Here is an 18237-nt window from a genome sequence, read left to right as displayed (position 1 = left end):
TTTTAGCTACCTGATATTTTTAACCCAGAAATTATGCATACAATAGTTCAATTTAGAAGAATATGCACACATATACAATATCATATGTGGCGACACATCCAACACATATCCATAGTAAATTATGTGAAAAATGTGGAAAAATATTTTAGTATTAATTGTATTGTTATAGCTTGGTCCCCAGATCCGATGGGGAGATGTATGGCACGGAGGCCACAGAGAGGACTGCTTAGGGCTGAAAGGTTACAGGTGAGTTAAGTATTTTTACTAGAAAGGTGGAGAGGTGATGGTGGCCTATAAATGAGGAGAAAAGCATACAACTTTGGCACACTAATGCTGTTTATTTATTAACAGTTGTACACATACATTTATTTTTGCACCATCCCAGTGTCCATGATGCAATATAGTTTCAACAAAGATATCTAAATAGAGAATCTTATCTGTATCTGGATTTGCTTTTTGCCAACAACTATCCCCCAAAAGAACTGTCATGTCCACACATAACTCCTCAACTGTGAGTCATTCAATCACTGAAAACAATCCTCAAAAACAATTTGATCAAAATTCAAATAAATATTAAACATTTCAATAATCAGAAGAAAATGTCTCTGAGCTTAATAGCAGACTGAGAAATTCCCAATAGAAAAGTTACTTCATTTTGACCTTAAAAAAATTTAAAATAAGCAGCTCTAACAATTTGACAAAGATTTTGTCACACATAAGATAAAGTGATAATAATACTAAGATACAGTAAGTTTATAGAAATCATTTGAAGCATTAAACACCAACATATAAATGCATTTCAAAGGCTATGAACTGAAAATTAATAAAAATACAAAAATGCTAAAATTAATGAATAAATTGTTAGTAATCAAAAATATGAATTGAAATATTATTCTGTCTAGTATCTACATTTAAGAGAGTTCAAAAAACTGCACTTTTATACATTGATGTTAGAAAAATAAAATTATACAATTTCTCTGGAAATTCATCTCACCTTATGTTTTTAAGAGTCAAAAATGTTTGTACAGTTTTACTCAGGTATTCCAATTTTAAAAACGTGCTGAAGGTATAATAAGAAACTTGGGAGATTTTCCTAAGATTTTTTTTATAATTGAGGAAAGGGAGACAAGTGATATATTAACACAAGCAGCCCTCCTTTTGCATGGTGCTGGTAAACTGCACCATCTACAGACTGGAAATGTGTCTTTGCTTTCATGGAACTCAGTTTCCACAGCACTATGCAAAGTGAGGACTCCTGCATTTAATAACCGGTTAAGCACAGGCAGTATGATGGGTGTAAATAACTAGAACCCCTGAAAGGGTGCGTTGGTTGAGACTCTAAGAAGAGTATGACTATTGTGTGACAAATTTTTGCATTAGAATGTTATACACACATTAAAATGAAGAAGTTCTCAGTTAAGACACAGGCATATTATTTTATACTGCTTTTTATGAAAAAGAAACGGTACAACAATATATACATTACGCGAACTTTGTAAAATACTAGGATTAAGGAAAAGTGAAACTTTATATCTGTGTACCAATTCCCCATGACAAACAATTATTGCTTTTATAATCAAGAAACAAACAAACAACAAAGTGCATATTTCCAATATCATCCAGATCCCAGGATATAAAATTAAAAGATCTTTATTTATTAATGTTAGAATTGGAATATGAAAGTAGGAAAAAGTAGGGATTCAAAACCTGTTCTAGGGGCCGGCCTGGTTGTGTAAGAGGTTAAGTGCGCGCACCTGGCTTTGGTGGCGCGGTGTTGGCAGGATCCGATCCCAGGTGCCCACCGACACACTGCTTGTCAAGCTATGCTGTGGCGGCGTCCAATTAAAGTAGAGGAAGATGGGCACGAATGTTAGCCCACGGCCAATCTTCCTCAGCAAAAAGAGGAGGATTGGCAACAGATGTTAGCTCAGGGCTGATCTTCCTCACACACACAAAAAAATCTGTTCTATAACAGTATTGAATAGGATGATCATCCAGTTTTCTTCTAATTCCAACTTCTATTATTTTTCTCCCGAAAATTATTATACTTCTGAATAGGTTGAGATCTTCAATGGTAAACAAGGCTGTACTTAATTGTTTGTTAGGAATGAGAGATGGTGTACATGAATATCTCTATCTACTGTTTTTAAATCTGGAAACCTAATTATTCCTTTACTCAGGAAGTTTCCATCTCAAAAGAAAGTTCCTTCAAATAAAAGCTTTTTTCTTTTTCTTCTCAAACTTAAACATTACCATCATAGTAGCTAGCATACTATGAAATTGAGAAAAAGTAAAATAAATTAATGTTAAGTTCTAATAAATTATATCTGCTGCATGAATGTTTTCTGTACTGAATTTACATCTACTATATTCACACATACACACAATCAAATGGATGCTTCCAATGCCTTTGAGGATATAGGGAAACTAGGGTACTCTTTTGCTGGCGGTGATTTCATACATTGCTACATGCAAAAAGAAAGAAATATAAAAATAAGTAAGAACAAATCTCTGGAAATCTATCTTAATACAATAACTGATCAGAAGTAATGACTTATATGCATAAAGATTTTCCTAAAGAGGGAAAAATAAAAAATCTCCTAAATATTAATGTAGTGATGTACTAAAATGTTTCACATCAATGTTAAGTTATATCATGCTCTTAAATAAAGACCAATTTCAAAGAGTATCAAACAATCTAGAATATGCTTATTCTACTATTTAGTTGTAAAACACTGAAAACAAATTCATGCATAGTAGAATAGTGGTTATTTTAAAATAGTTTGTGAGTAGACACAAAATGAAAGGTAATATATAATATTGTAGAAAAAATAATTGTTAATATTGTAGGGACAAAATGATATAAACCTCTTATGTAAGACATGAAAATTCTAAATCAGGAATGGTTATCTCCCATTAATAAGGGTATCTGTTTCGATTAAAGGAAACTAATGAAACAAATCCTTGGCTTATTAAAATGTAAAATATCAGGTTCTTTGTTGAAAAAATTAAACACATGTTTTTATATTCAAGAGAAGTAGACATAAAAATATGCCAAAAATATATTGAGACCAAACATCCGAAATTAGAGATATGAGATTTTTTGCGAAGATAATCAGCTTTCATTAAAGGAAACTATGTAATATATTGTACAAAAGTAAGTCGTTTTCATATCGAGGAAATATATGGTAAAGCACTTTCTTTGCTGATAAGATGGCTCAGCGATGCTCAATACTGATGACCTAGGAAGTGAAAGGAAGAATTTATCTGCTAAATAACCAAGTGGAAATGAGTTCTTTAGTGAGACTAAAAACATGACCCTGCATTATTACAAACAACTGACTTTCACTCTTGTGTTTCCTATCAATCATCATTTCCAACCTCTTTTCCATTCATTTTTTCCATTAGACTCTCAATTGATGCCAAGCTATGCGTACATAAAGAACATCATTCTTATTCCAGAGAATTGCATTCAGGCACCACCAACAAGGGTTTTTGATCATTTTTGAGATTCTTTTTTTAGTATTCATTGGGAGAGTGTCAAAACGGAACTTTTCTCCATTATACCAAGGTTTCTCATAAACACTCTTCTCAAAGCCTGGTTCACATCCTTGTTCCTCAGGCTGTAGATAAATGGATTCAGCATGGGACTCACAAAAATGCAAAACGTGGCCACAATTTTCCCTTGTTCAACAGACTGCTGATTTGCTGGTCTCAGATACATGCAGAATAGGGACCCATAGAACAAAGTGACAGCCGTCAGGTAGGAGCCACAGGTGGAGAAGGCTTTGCGCTGCCCTTCACTGGAATGGATCCTCATAATGGTGATGAAAATGAAAACATAAGAGACGACGATGATGAGTAGGGAACCTGTGAGGTTAATCCCTGCAGACACAAATAGGGCCGTTTGCTTTATGTAAGTGTCAGAACATGTCAACATTAAGAGGGGAGGGTCAGCACAGTAGAAATGGTTGATAGTGTTGGGTCCACAAAAGGACAAGCGAGAGGTCAATATCACCTGCATTGTGCCCGCCATAGAACCCCAGCGGTAAGGGAAAGTGACCAGGCAGATGCAAAGTGGCCTGGACATTTTGCTGCTGTAACACAGGGGACTGTAGATTGCCACGTACCTGTCATAGGCCATGGCACCAAGCATGTAATATTCAGTAAGGAGCAGAGTCACAAAAACAAAACATTGGATCAGACATCCCAAGTAAGAAATGGTTTTCTTCTCAGATAGGAAATTAACAAGCATCTGAGGAGAGATATTAGTGGAATAAAAAATATCCACGCATGCTAAATGGGTGAGGAAAAAGTACATGGGGGTTTGCAGCCCGGGAGTAATTCTGATTAATATAATCAATCCAAAGTTCCCTGTCATGGTGATGACGTAAATCAGGAGAAACACCACAAAAAGGATGGGCTGCAGCTCTCGTCGGCTGGTCAGTCCCAGAAGAATGAACCCAGTTGCCTCAGTGCCATTGCTTTGGGGAACTTTTTCTATCTTCATGTTCTCTAATAAAAGAAGAAGAATTGTTCAGGTATAAAGAGAGAAATAAATTGCATGCAATCCAAGAATAGACAAAATAAATGTACCCTAAAACATACAGGTTTTGAAGAGAGGTTTAAATAGGTTACTATTTCCCTCAGAGATGGAAGACTTTCCAGAGGTGCCTTCAGGTGGTCGGTGGTGCTGACTAAAGTGGACGTTGCAGTGGAAACACGTTTTGAAGGCCATGCACCATGCTTTGCTGGCTGCTTTGCAACCCCCCCCTCAACTTGGCTAGCACACACAGAATGTGTCTCAGCTCACTGGTCTCCCTAAATAGGCTATGCAGTCAGAACCCCTGATCCTCAAACACGGCTACCACTGCGGTGGATCATGGCATAAACTGTTGATCAGGGAATAGGGAGAATGGATGAGTCTCTGTTTACTGGTTCCATCACTGTCAGCAGAGGCAAACCTTCTGTAATTGGAGCAGCATATAATTCTTGAGAGCCTATTGTGTGTTTATTCAGGTTCAGTTTCTACCTCATTTCTTACTTTCTGACAGCAGTGAACCTCTCCTGGTCCCTTGGAGTTCTGTCCGTCCCGTCTCCTTTGTTCTAAATCAACACCCGGTATCTGGATTGTTTCTTCACTTAACATGCCCTTTCCTCTCGGTAATCTCTTTTTACTGTACAGTGTCCCAATTTATTTTATATCTCATACATATTTAATATTACTATTTCAATTTATCTCATACCTTTGACTTCACATCCTTAATCTAAACTACCAGGAGATCTTGTTTTCTCCACCTTCAAAATATTGCACGTTGCATCTTAAAATAGCTTGTCAGCATTTCCTCTGCTACCAGTCGGATCTAAGACAAAATTATCTCTTGCCAAAGCTACTACAGTGATCTTCCTTCTTCCACACGGGAAATCCTCTATCTCCCAATGCAAGCCAGTGGTCTTTATAAACATAAATCACATCGTGTTACTGACTTGGTGAAATGGTCCAAGATTTTCCGTCACACTTGGGCTGAAATCTAAATTTTCTAAGAAACATCGCAGAGCCTAAAGGACTTAGTGATTCCTTCCCAGCTACCTCTCCAAACTCTTTGACCACTTTCTCTTCAGTCCTTCTTCTCCTGCCACATTAACCTTATAACTGTTTCTTGAACATGCTGAGCACATTCCCACCTGAGGGCCTTTGCACATACTGTTCCCTCTGCTTAGAATGTTCTTCTTTCAGACCTTTGAGTGACTCATTTCATTACTTCATTTAGATCTCTCTTCTAATGACACCTCCTCTGAAAAGCATTGCCCGGCCATTTGTCTAAGTTAGCTTCATTTCAAATAGCTTGTTAATCATGTACCATGATCTGTTTTTCTCATATCATTTATCAATTCTAAAATTATTATTTACACAAATAATTTTTATTTTCATATTTTTTGTCTGTTGCCTCCATTAGAATGTTATACACATGAGAGCAGGAAATTTATTCGTGCCATATCCCCAGACCTTTGGAACTTGGGCAGGTGCCTGAATCATAGGCGACACAGTATCCATTAGTTGAATAAATAAATCAATGAGGTAGATTTGCCAACTCACATCAGTTGATTTTTCATGGTATGTAGATTTCTTACCTCCCTAATGTTACTAGTGGAGATTGAGTTAGTACAAGACACTCCAGCTGCCATGTAAACAATGTACAGGAGGGAGCGCCGTCAGGGGTTCATTTAATAGCACAAGCTAGTGAAAATGGTGCCTGACCAAAACCTTGATAACTGACATTTATAACTTGCAGGTTAGACTGTTGGAAACAGGTGGAAATTTACTGGGGACTGAAAAAAATGAGTTACCTTTAATTACTACAGCAAATTTTGCAAGGCCAGGAGGACATAGAAAGTTCACACCTTTCAAAAATAACTCTGTTGCTTTATTAAATCACATATTCACAAATCTAACACTTAGATCCGTGGTTTTCAACTCTGGCTTCACATTAAGTTCAGGTGTGGGAGTTTTAAAAACACTGACATTTGGGTCCCAGGTGGGGCACACACGTTGGTACATTTTAACAAGCTTTCTACATCATTTTAATGCACAGCCGGGATGAAGCACTGAATGAGATCATTGGAACAACGTGTTTAAACCAAAGAAAAGATTTATTATCACATGGCTTTACCCTCTGCTCATTTACACCTTCCCCTTACGGTGGATTCTGAGGTATTGTGACAAAGTACCCTTCAGTATAGAACTTCCCGTCATTAATGTACACAAAATTTTTCTCCATTAGTTTGAAGAAGGAAATATGCTAGCCCCTAACTTTAGCTCTTATAGTACTCTGTTGTTTTAGGAAGCTTGAAAAGAGAGAATCTTTCTGAGAATCTCCATGATCCTATCTCAAGTCTTCTTGCACTCAAGAAATAGAAGGAAAAGGAAGTAAACTTTCTCATTAAGGATCATGTCATTCTATTATTTATTACACGTAGTCCAGGCTTTAATTTCTGGGATTCATATGGAAAAACACCAGTTGTGAAAGTAGATTTAGTATAGTTATATTTCAAGTTATAAGCTGAAGTGAGGGAGTGGAGAACAACTTGTGTCTCATCGTTCTCACTAAAATAATCAGAGTTTTAAAAACGCTGGTGCAGATCATTTGTGTTGAATCGTGTCTGAGAATGTTTCAGTCCCATCTCACATAGCATAGCCCACAATGCCATGGACTTCCACTAGATGGATACCTTCCAAATTGTTAAGATACCTTCTTCATTCAGTGCTTCTCTCTCATTCCAAGTGGAAAGTGAGTGAGAAAATGAAAGGAATAAGGATATTCCAAAAGAAGGTGTTCATTAAATGTATAGGTCAAATAACAGAATTATTGAAAAGAGCTACAATTATGCTTACTGTAGGAAAGAACTAAAGATCTATCTTCAATGCAGGGGAAAGAAACCTAAAAATCTTTAAGCCCTATGCAATCTTTCCTGAGAACTTAGGCCAAATGGGATGGTTAAGTTGAAAGGTCAATAAAATCCATAGAAATGTTGGGAAAAGACACAAACATATTAGAGAAAACTGTATTCCCTTTGAACTAAGCATCGTAAACTTGTTTTGGTCATCCTGGATATAGCAACGCCATCACATTTCAGTGCAAAAGTGAACTGGAAAAACCCAAGAGAAGCCCTTCGGATGAAGAAGGAAAAGTATTCACATTTACTTTTTTTTTTCTTTTCACCTTTAACCTTACACTCATTTAGCAAAATCTCTTTAAACTTTTAATAATAAATGTGGGAAATTATTAAAAGCATATGGAGTGGGAGTATATTTTCTTGTGCCAATCTCTAAGGCTCTAGAATTGGAGAAGAAATACAAGTTAAAAGGGAAGTATGATGAAGGGGTTGATCTCCATAATATATAAAGAACTCACACAATTGAACAACAAAAAAACAAACAACCCGATCAAAAAATGGGCAGAGGAAATGAGCAGACACTTCTCCAAGGAAGATATACAGATGGCCAATAGGCACATGAAAAGATGCTCAACATCACTAATCATCAGGGAAATGCAAATCAAAACAACACTAAGATACCACCTCACGCCCGTTAGAATGGCTATAATCACCAAGACAAAAAACAACAAATGTTGGAGAGGATGTGGAGAAACAGGAACCCTCATACACAGCTGGTGGGAATGCAAATTGGTGCAGCCTCTATGGAAAACGGTATGGACATTCCTCAAAGAATTAAAAATAGAGATGCCCTATGATCCAGCTATCCCACTACTGGGAATCTATCCAACGCACCTGAAATCAACAATCCAAAGAGGCTTATGCACCCCTATGTTCATTGCAGCATTATTCACCATAGCCAAGAAGTGGAAGCAACCTAAGTGTCCCTCGACTGACGATTGGATTAAGAAAATGTGGTATATATATACAATGGAATACTACTCAGCCATAAAAAAAGATAAAATCGTCCCATTTGCAACAACATGGATGGGCCTGGAGCGTATTATGTTAAGTGAAATAAGCCAGAAAGAGAAAGACAAACACTGTATGATCTCACTCATATGAGGAATATAAACCAACACATGGACAGAGAAAACTGGACTGTGGTTACCCGGGCAGTGGGGGTGGGGGGTGGGCACAAGGGGTGAAGGGAGTCATATATGGGGTGATGGACAAACAAAAATGTACAACCCAAAATTTCACAATGTTAGAAACCGTTAAAACATCAATAAAAAAAAAAAGGGAAGTATGATGTATGGACTTTTTGAATTCCAACAATTGGCTGAAGCTCACCCTGTAAGCCTACTCTAAATCTTTGCTGTATTGTGAAATGGGTCTGTAACTAAGGCCAGGGATGCTATGGCGCAAGGCCTGCCTGACCTCCTAATATATCACAAGTCACCTGCTCTCTTTGCCAGAAAGAGTCTGCCCTCTGTCTGCCTGTGACTTTGTCTTAATGTGGCAGTTCTTAGGGTCACTACTTATTCCATTTTTTGTTCAAAAGAGGAAATAATAAGAAATCAAACAATATTTCTTAGAATTATTGATTTTCAGAACTATCAGACTTACCTGTGGAGGGATAGTGATTTCTTAGCCTCCTCAAAGTTCCCCAAAGTAGAAGGATTTATAGCTGAATGGCTAACTTTGTGAGACTCATCCCTGAAGCATTCATCAAGAAGTCACCTTTGGGACATCATTGCAACTCACCCTGGAGGTGTTTTAATAGTCACATCCTAATGGATGGGATCCTAATTTATGGGTGAATCATTAGATGCACACGGTGTCTCTTGGTAAATGCAAACACACATAGTACTGGTTTCGATATTGGGATTAATTCTAGGGCAGATATAAAGTATTCCATTCTTTAGAGTGAAAAGATCTTTGCCATGACTCTGCTCATCATATCCTCAGCTGGAATAGTCTTTCCCTCTTCTGAATGCCCGTGGGGGGTTTTCTTTGCCTGTCTTGTGGTACTTGACTCCTTTTATAAATCTATTTCTTTTACAGGATGGTAAGTGCTCTTAGGGCAGAATTAGTGTCATTTCATTTGATACCCCCTGTAGACATCGGTATAAAATTTTGGGCGCCCAGTTAATATTCAGTGAATAAAGAATTCAATGTTATTGAATGAATAACTAAACAGTGATGCTAGGCAGAGGGTTGTGAATTAGTGGTCTTTCATGTAAACAGTAATTTATTTCATTTTCACTAGTAATCTAGGATCACTTCTCATGAATTAAATTCCAAGTTGCAGGGAATCAGTTTTTAGACTCTCATATTTAATTGAAATATTAGTTTAAATGAAATTAGTTTAAATAGATTTATTAGCTTGGACCACTTATACAAAGATATGTTTAGTTTATGGTTCTTGATGTACATTATCTACCTTAATATTTTCTCTTCGCGTCTTACTACATTAGTATTTGAAATCAGAGTAAAATCCTAATACTTTTGGGCCAGGTTCATAGTAACACTATCATTATAAATAACCACACAAAGATCACATAGTACTGTCATACCTTTCTTATGATTAAGCCAATCTTCCTCTTCTGAACTCCATCCACCATTAATGCATGACACACAAAAAAAATGTAGATTATGACAGAAAGAGAGAGTAAAGAGCCCAAAGCCTCACCTTTTGGCATACTAGTGAGTAGATAGAAAAAAGTATAAGAAAATTCAAGGCCTTAGGAGATCTCTCTGAGATAGGCTACCCCAATCTCCTTGCTGTAGGCTTTAGCTCTGAATCAATTTCTTGGGTAGCCACAGTAAAGTAAACGTAAGCATTTAAGCATTTAACAAAGTTCATCTTACTTAAGCATTCCCACTTGGACTTGAGTTAATACCCCCACAGTTTCTTTAGTGTCCTTGTGGCATGGATCGTACCCAAATTTCCAAATTTCCAGCATATCCCTAACGTGGAAGTATGAAAATAGCTAAAATTTGATGACTGGGACGTGTTGCACCAGTGAAGCTGAGTACTGCACAGCAGACTTCCCAGGCCAATTGTGGGTGAATGTGAGGGGCAGACGTCAGGGGGTCTGTAGTTCCCACAAGAACCACAGTGCAGCTGGGTCAGCAGGGAAGACGAGCAGGCTGCGTCCAGCCAAGAGCAAGTGATGACCCCAAGCTGCACTCGTCATGGTGGCGACAGCAGCGCAAACACCACCATGCAGCTCAGAGAGAAGCACAAAGATTATGCACGCAGATCAAAGCCCCCCTTCCCCAGGGATGGGAGGCCTCATTAAGTTATAAAAGGAGAACAAGGATTACAACGTGGAGGACTGGGCGTCTGCCTAAAGAGAAAGATCAATCAAGAGAGTTATTTAAATTATTGACTGTTCTAAGTCCAAAGCCACTCTTTAAAAGAAAGCCACACGTCACAGATCCGTGTGATATGTAATTATTTCTTGACATAAGGACCCAGGCAATATGCTAATTAAAGATATTTTGTCATTACATTGTTTCTGAAAAGACAAAAGAGAAACAAGCACAATATTTATTACCAGTTGCCATGAACATGCAAAGAATAAATAAAAGCATTTGTCAGATGGGCAAAAATCTTGCTAGTTAAAAAAAATGAAACAAACTTATATGCACTCTTTATTTTTCATTCTGAAAAAATGTCTTTCTGCCTAGTTGGTTAATTGAGATGGGTGAATGTTCTACTAGGATAATTTATCTCATATTTCATAACACTTAGTCCTAAAGTCATGCTACTGTCAAATCCTTCGTTGAGTATGTTGGTTAGAAGAAATACATTAAAAAATTGTGTTTTCTCACCTAAAGTGATACATTATGTTCATTATAAAAATTTGAATTTGCTCAACAAATCTATGATAATCGGTCCATTGTTGATGACCCTGCAAATATTTTTATAGTCAACTTCAACATTATAAACTCTGTATACATGCCTTTAGTAGCTGAAATTATTTCTGGATTTTCCTAAATTCAGATTGGACGAATAGAATTAGTTGTTTTTATGGAGGATTCACTGTAGAAAACATTCTTTGCAATCTTGTTTCACCGCATCTCTGCTCAGCAGGATGGGGCTCCTGTGGAAGAGCAGAGCACTTACAGAGAATGTAAAAAGCCGCATTTCCACATGTTCTTCACATCAACTGCTTGTAGAGCGAACGCATTTGCAACTCTCTTAGTATAACTGCTATCACTTCTTGAGCATTTACTAGATACCAGCCACCACCGTGCTAAGCATTTTAAATGCATATCTGTATTCACTACCAAGGAAAAACAAAGTTTATGTAACTCATTATATCTTGGTGATAGAGATATTATAATTTATTTCTTACTGATAAAAATCCTCTAGCTTGGAGACATTAAAAATTTTTTTCAAGGACACAGAGAGAGGTTTCAAATCAAATATTATTCTCTTAGATATTTCTGGGCTGGCTCTGAAAACACGCCAAACCATATGGGTTCATTAAGATGCTTAGCGAGTAATTATATTTATGGGTAGCCATGTTTCAGACAGTTTTGAAAATGTATGAATATATAGATTTCTTATGGAGAAGACAGGGGTGGCCACTAAAAGCTATTACAGTTTCCTAGTTTCCAGGCAAAAAAGATTGCGTCTGGTACCAGGGTGATAGTGATGGAGGAGACAAAAAGTGGTAAGAGCCTATGAGTTTTTTCCTCACATCATGCACTTCCCATTTATAGCATTTCCCCAAAGTTGAAATGTTTATTAAAGAAAGTAATCAATAAAATTTTGTAAGATTTTAAGACAAATGACCTATCAATACTTTTGTGTGTGTCTGTGTGTGTGTGTGTGTGTGAGGAAGATTGTCCCTGGGCTACAATCCTCCTCTTTTTGCTGAGGAAGATTGGTCCTGGCCTAACATCCATGCCCATCTCCCTCTACTTTACATGGGATGCCGCCACAGCATGGCTTGATGAGCAATGCAGCCGTCTGCGCCCAGGATCCAAACCTGCAAACTCAAGGCCGCCGAAGCAGAGCGCGGAAACTTAACCACTATGCCACCGGGCCGGCCCCTATCAATACTTGCAAAGCATCATTGCAAGCTTTTCTCAAGTTCCTCTCTATTGCTTGTAATTCCTTTCTCCTTCTCCTCCTCCTTCTTCATGTGGGAAAATTTGACTTGAGTTATCTAAAAAGTCATGGAGATGATATAGTCTATGGGAGGGAGTGGGAATGAGAGCAGGAAATCTAGGAAGACTCAGGGATTTCTGGAATGCATAAGCAGATAAAAGAGGGTGCCAAATGTGATACAAAGGATGGAGGCGGAGGCTTCTAAATGACCTTGGAGGGGAAGGTCTTAGAGGAAACTTTGCATTCTTCTCGCTACGCTCCCCACTTATCTACCTCAGTAGGGTGAATGGAGATGGGTGAGATTATGAAAAGGATCATTGCAGCTGCCTGGTTTTTCAATACAAAGCATCTGCTTCTTCTTTATGGGATTGATACACAGGTGTCAATCAGACACGCTGACTGGTCATGGCTCTGGAAAGGGAAAGAGGGAACAAAAGTTTTCCCACCGCTCTGCTTGTGTAGGTGACTTCAGTTCAGAGGATAGAAACAGAAAATATGTCTAAGCCAGATTTTCAAATCCAAGTTTACCTTTGATAATGCTAGGAATTTAAATATCTGACTCCTGTGTGTAGTCGTCAGTTGATTCAGGATCCAGATGATTCAATAGTCCCTTTAAGCTCCAACAATGGTGAACCCAGAAATATCCCAAAATTTTATCAAAATAAATAATCATTATTACAATAATTATAATTATAGCTATTACTTCCACTGCAACATTTATTTAAAAACTACTATGTGCTGCTCTGGCCTGAGTCAGGAACTTGGCATAAAACAAAATTCTATGCAAACAGTTTAACTGAAGAGAATTTGATGAAATGACAGAGAATACAAGTGAAGTTAAAGAAATCAGTCAACGCAGTTGAAGCACCTGGAGGCTAATTGCAGAAAGCAATTTCCACCCCTAGTCCTGAAATGGCTGGGCAGTGGCATATGTCGCCAGAGCCCAATGAGAGTTAGAACCAGGAAGAAAGTCCCTAGCCACCCCAACACACACCTCTGCAGGAGTTTTCCCTGGAAGGTTGCAGCCACTCTAGCACCTTCATTGTGAAGCTGAGAGAGAATGAGAAGGAAACTGAGCTACTTTGTTCTTTTCCTCCCACTTGTGACATCCTGGTGGTTTCTCCCATTGGTCAAACTCAGCTGAAAACTATACACCAAAGGAGCTCTATTGATGTGACCCCTAAGGGTAAAACTCCAGGTGGACAGAGCAAGGTAGAGAAAAAAGACAATAGGTCTGGCTGGGGTAGGGTGACCAAGGAAGAATCATTAGCACATCTATGTTATCCACATATGTACAATATTCCTGTAGTTATGTATTATTATTCCTATTGAAAAATAGGAATTGAAAATATTTATTGAAAAATAAAGCACGAGACTCGGAATCTGTAAATAACTACTCCAAATTCAACAAAAGTTTATTTATCTTCCAATGGTCCTCTGGACTCCAAAACTTACTCCCTATACCATGCATTATTCTATCTTATATGTTGTAAACATGAGAACTTAATGATTCCCTCAAGTCAAAAAATGTTAAGACATTCAGGAGTAAATTGAAATAAATAATGAATCCCATTGCTGCATCATTCTTCAGAGATTTGATTCCCTGATGATACCGGGGAGTGGGCAAAAATCATGTTCCCAATGAGTTTAGAATTTTCAATAGAATAAAAAGAGAGTGGTTGCTCATAGTCTGACTTTCTGCTAGAAATAATTAAACCCCGGGGATCTGGTCCCTATGTGACAATGACATTACAAGTCTTCAGGTTCTTTATACCCATGTTCTCACTGGGAAATCACTCTTCTTTCACAGGTAGGATTAGGTATTTTTAAAATATATTTTGGAATCTGAAATAAATATTTTAATCAATAAAAATAAAATTATGAGCTGAAACATTCTGATGAATTAGCAAATATCTTGAATTAAATTCTACTATTCTCTCAGAGTACAAGTATTTACAAATGCACAGTGGAGCAGTACTTATCATGAAAGGGAACTAGACCAAAGAGAACATCATTCCATCAATAATTAGTGATTACCTCCACTTGGGAAAGCACTGTTCTAGGTGTCACTGAAGCTGTAGCTATAGATTAGATAAACTCCTTGTCCCCAAGGAGCTCACACTTTGATGTTGAGTCTTGTTTTAGACTAGACCTGCATTTTTCACCAAATTGTAATAGTAGCTACAACCTATTAAGTGCTCAATACATGTCAGACATATTTTAAAAGTTTTACTGGGATTAACTGCCACACGTGAAGGAAGTTGCTATTAATAACCAAATTTTACGCGTGAGGAAACTCAGGCACAGAGAGATGAATGGCTTGCCCAAGCCCCACAGCTAGGAATTAGAGGATGTGAGATTTCCAGCCAGGAAGTCTGGCTGCAGACCCCAGTAACTGTTACACTCTGCTGACTCGCAGGAACTAACCATGCTTACTCTCTCTCGCTTCATGAAGATAAATAAGGGAGTGGTATTAAGTAATCTTTCTGGCTCTTTCCCAGTTAACAATGCTACTCTTTATAATTATACGCATCATATCATTTAGTGATCTGTACCCCCTTCATGGAGAACTGGTCACTTCTAGGTTTATAATCATTATTAATTATTTAAAATTAATTCAAAATGCATTTCGTGAAGATGCTTTCTGGAAATTTCTTTTCCACTGCCAATTGAACCACAACGATACGCCAAGGAGACGTGACAAATGTTAAAGCTAAAGATCAATCTTCTAGACTCTTTGGGTGAATGGGTAGTGGCAGTAAACATCTACATGAGAGATTCTCAAGGTGAGGTTGAATGTCATGACTGTAAAGCCTCGGGTTTCCCAGAGCCACTTCTGTCCACATGCAAATACTTCTCGCTGAGGTCTCCTTGCTCAAATCGTGTAGGGTGTTGTGTTCTTTTTCTTTAAAGGAAAATTATTACCGTATAATTCTCAGTTAAATTATATGGGATGTTCATTGCTCACATTGCCTCATTTCTCCACAGTAAAAAAATAAGTGCTGATATTAATTATTTCTTGATGACTGTTTCAATAAATAGATACTTATTAAAAATACCATCCCAGCACCAAAGAGAATATGTCTGTTATGACAATGATCTTACAAACATAAAAAAAACAACATAAAATGATTTTATTGATTTAGGTGACTTGTCTTACATTTTTTTACCCTAGTCGATAAGTCCAAATCTCATGCACGGAATAGGAAAATGCAATAACCAAGGAAGCTGGAGTGATGGATTTACAAAGTGCCTTACAAAGTAACCTGGTTCCATCCTTGGTATTGTAGCTATTAACGACAGTCAGTGCAACGTTGTCCTACCTGGGTATGTGTTACTGAAGGAAAATATAGAATTTTCCATGAGGGTCTTTGTGGTCACTTTTATTCTGCCGCAACATTGGGGGATGCACTTCATGATGTCTTATGTACTGTCTCAGTTGTGTGGGTACTATGATTATGATTTCAGTATGACCTTTTACATGTTGTAAAGAACTTGAATTCATTTTATAGAGTTTTTCTCAATTTTTGCAAGAATTAAAAAGAGGTAGAGTTACAACAAAATCATTATGATCTGGGGATATTTGTCAACCTGGTTTCCGTTATCCTCTCCCGCCACACCAGGGAGCCCTTTAATACATTATTTTTCCCCTAATCACCCCCAGTCCCAAACAATAACGTTGAATACCATTGATATATGTATGCACATACAGCGGTCTATGTTTGTCCATCTCTCTCTCTCTCTTTGTATATATGGATAGATATACGGATATATAATTTATGTATTGTAAAAATTTCTGTTTTCATACAAAAACACTAAGATTTTCTTTTGTGCCCCGTGAACCAATTTTTTCTCTTCGGGTAATAACATACAAAACAAAGGAGATCCTGAGCTGAGTCCTAAGAGTTAAGGTAAAATTTGTTGATATCATCGCCACCTGAGGTAGATTAGAGTGGGGAAAATGGACATACATTTCCGGGAGAGGGAAGAGCTTGAAAATGATCTTGAGTTTACAGGGGCGAGTAGACAGATCCTAGTTTTACAAGAATATACGCCATCCATCAGTTCCACTGCCCTAAGTCCATTCAGCTCAGATTGCTCTCAATGACAGATGCTTTAGATACCACATCAAAAGGTATACTGAAAAATGAAAGATTACAATTTCAGAGGAAAACAACGTTTAAGGAAAGTGTTTGAGGAAATTATAATTGAATAAATATGATAAAGATGTGCAGAAAACATAAAGGCTTTTCAAATATGAAAACATTTGCAGAAAAGCATTTAAAAATATGACTGTCTTTACATAAAGGAACCCTATCTATTTAAAACATCAATCACATGCTTACTTATGTAACACGTATTTGCAAGTTTGAGAGAAGGGGAAGAAGTATTAGCTGACATGTTGAGGGTAATGGAGAAACGAGAAAAGACAAATGCATTTTTATTTCCATTACTTTAGACCTCACTTGAAGCCAAGCAAACACAATGTTAAAGAAAAACTACACAGCAGTGACTGAGTTTATTCTCCTGGGACCGACAGATCAAGCAGAGTTGCAGCCTGGCCTCTTTGTGGTTTTCCTAGTCATCTACCTCATCACAGGGATCGGCAATGTGAGCATGATTTTGTTAATCAGAAGTGACCCAAAACTTCACACTCCAATGTACTTCTTCCTCAGTCACCTCTCCTTCGTAGATCTCTGTTATGCCACCAGTGTCACTCCTCAGATGCTGGTTAATTTTTTATCCAAAAGAAAAACCATTTCCTTCATTGGTTGCTTTATACAATTCCACTTTTTCATTGCCCTGGGGATCACAGATTGTTATATGCTCACAGTGATGGCTTATGATGGCTACATGGCCATTTGTAAACCCTTGCTGTATGGTAGCAAAATGTCCAGATGCGTTTGCCTCTCTCCTGTTGCTACTCCTTACACTTATGGCTTTGCAAATGGTCTGGCACAGACCATCCTGATGCTTCTTCTCTCCTTCTGTGGACCCAATGAAATCAACCACTTTTACTGTGCGGACCCTCCTCTCCTAGTCCTTGCCTGCTCAGATACTCATGTCAAAGAAACTGCCGTGTTTGTAGTGGCTGGCTCCAACCTTACCTGTTCTCTCACCATCATCCTCATCTCCTACATTTTCATTTTAACAGCTATTCTGCATATGCGCTCTGCTGAGGGGAGACGCAAGGCCTGCTCCACCTATGGGTCCCATCTGACGGCTGTCATCATCTTTTATGGGACATTGTTCTGCATGTATCTGAGGCCCCCTTCTGAGGCATCTGTGGAACACGGGAAAATTGTAGCTGTTTTTTATATCTTCGTGAGTCCTATGTTAAACCCTTTTATCTATAGCTTGCGGAACAAAGATGTTAAAACAGCAATCACGAAAGTGATCCAAAAGACATTGGTTGCTAAATAAAGTAGGCATTTTGTTCACAGATATGTAATAAATCTATATTATTTGACCAATTAATGAGCGTTTTAAATTAACAAATCACTTTATTTTATTGAGTATTTTTGTCTTTTATAATTTGCATATGAGTCTTGGAAGAATGTGTCAAATTATTTACTAGTGTTTACAGTACCATCTCTTAGAATTAAAAAAAAAATGCTGCATAGAAAGTGAAAGACCAGAAAGCATCATGATTGCTCTGTAAAGTCAATAAA

At 37.6% G+C, this 18237-nt stretch overlaps 2 protein-coding genes across 2 annotated transcripts; one reads left to right on the top strand and one right to left on the bottom strand.

Moving 5' to 3' along the window:
- Positions 1-3526: 3526 nt before the first annotated feature.
- On the bottom strand, positions 3527-4510 carry LOC131395425 (olfactory receptor 5M11-like). Its single transcript, XM_058527307.1, has one exon. It carries the CDS (start codon positions 4508-4510, stop codon positions 3527-3529), a length of 984 nt encoding a protein of 327 aa, XP_058383290.1.
- A 12437-nt stretch (positions 4511-16947) lies between these two features.
- LOC131395760 (olfactory receptor 5M5-like) lies at positions 16948-18237 on the top strand. Its single transcript, XM_058527588.1, has one exon. It carries the CDS (start codon positions 17051-17053, stop codon positions 17987-17989), a length of 939 nt encoding a protein of 312 aa, XP_058383571.1. The 5' UTR covers positions 16948-17050; the 3' UTR covers positions 17990-18237.

Source organism: Diceros bicornis, chromosome 31 (assembly GCF_020826845.1).
Source record: "Diceros bicornis minor isolate mBicDic1 chromosome 31, mDicBic1.mat.cur, whole genome shotgun sequence".
Classification (NCBI taxonomy): domain Eukaryota; kingdom Metazoa; phylum Chordata; class Mammalia; order Perissodactyla; family Rhinocerotidae; genus Diceros; species Diceros bicornis.
This window is presented reverse-complemented; position numbering and strand designations above follow the sequence as displayed.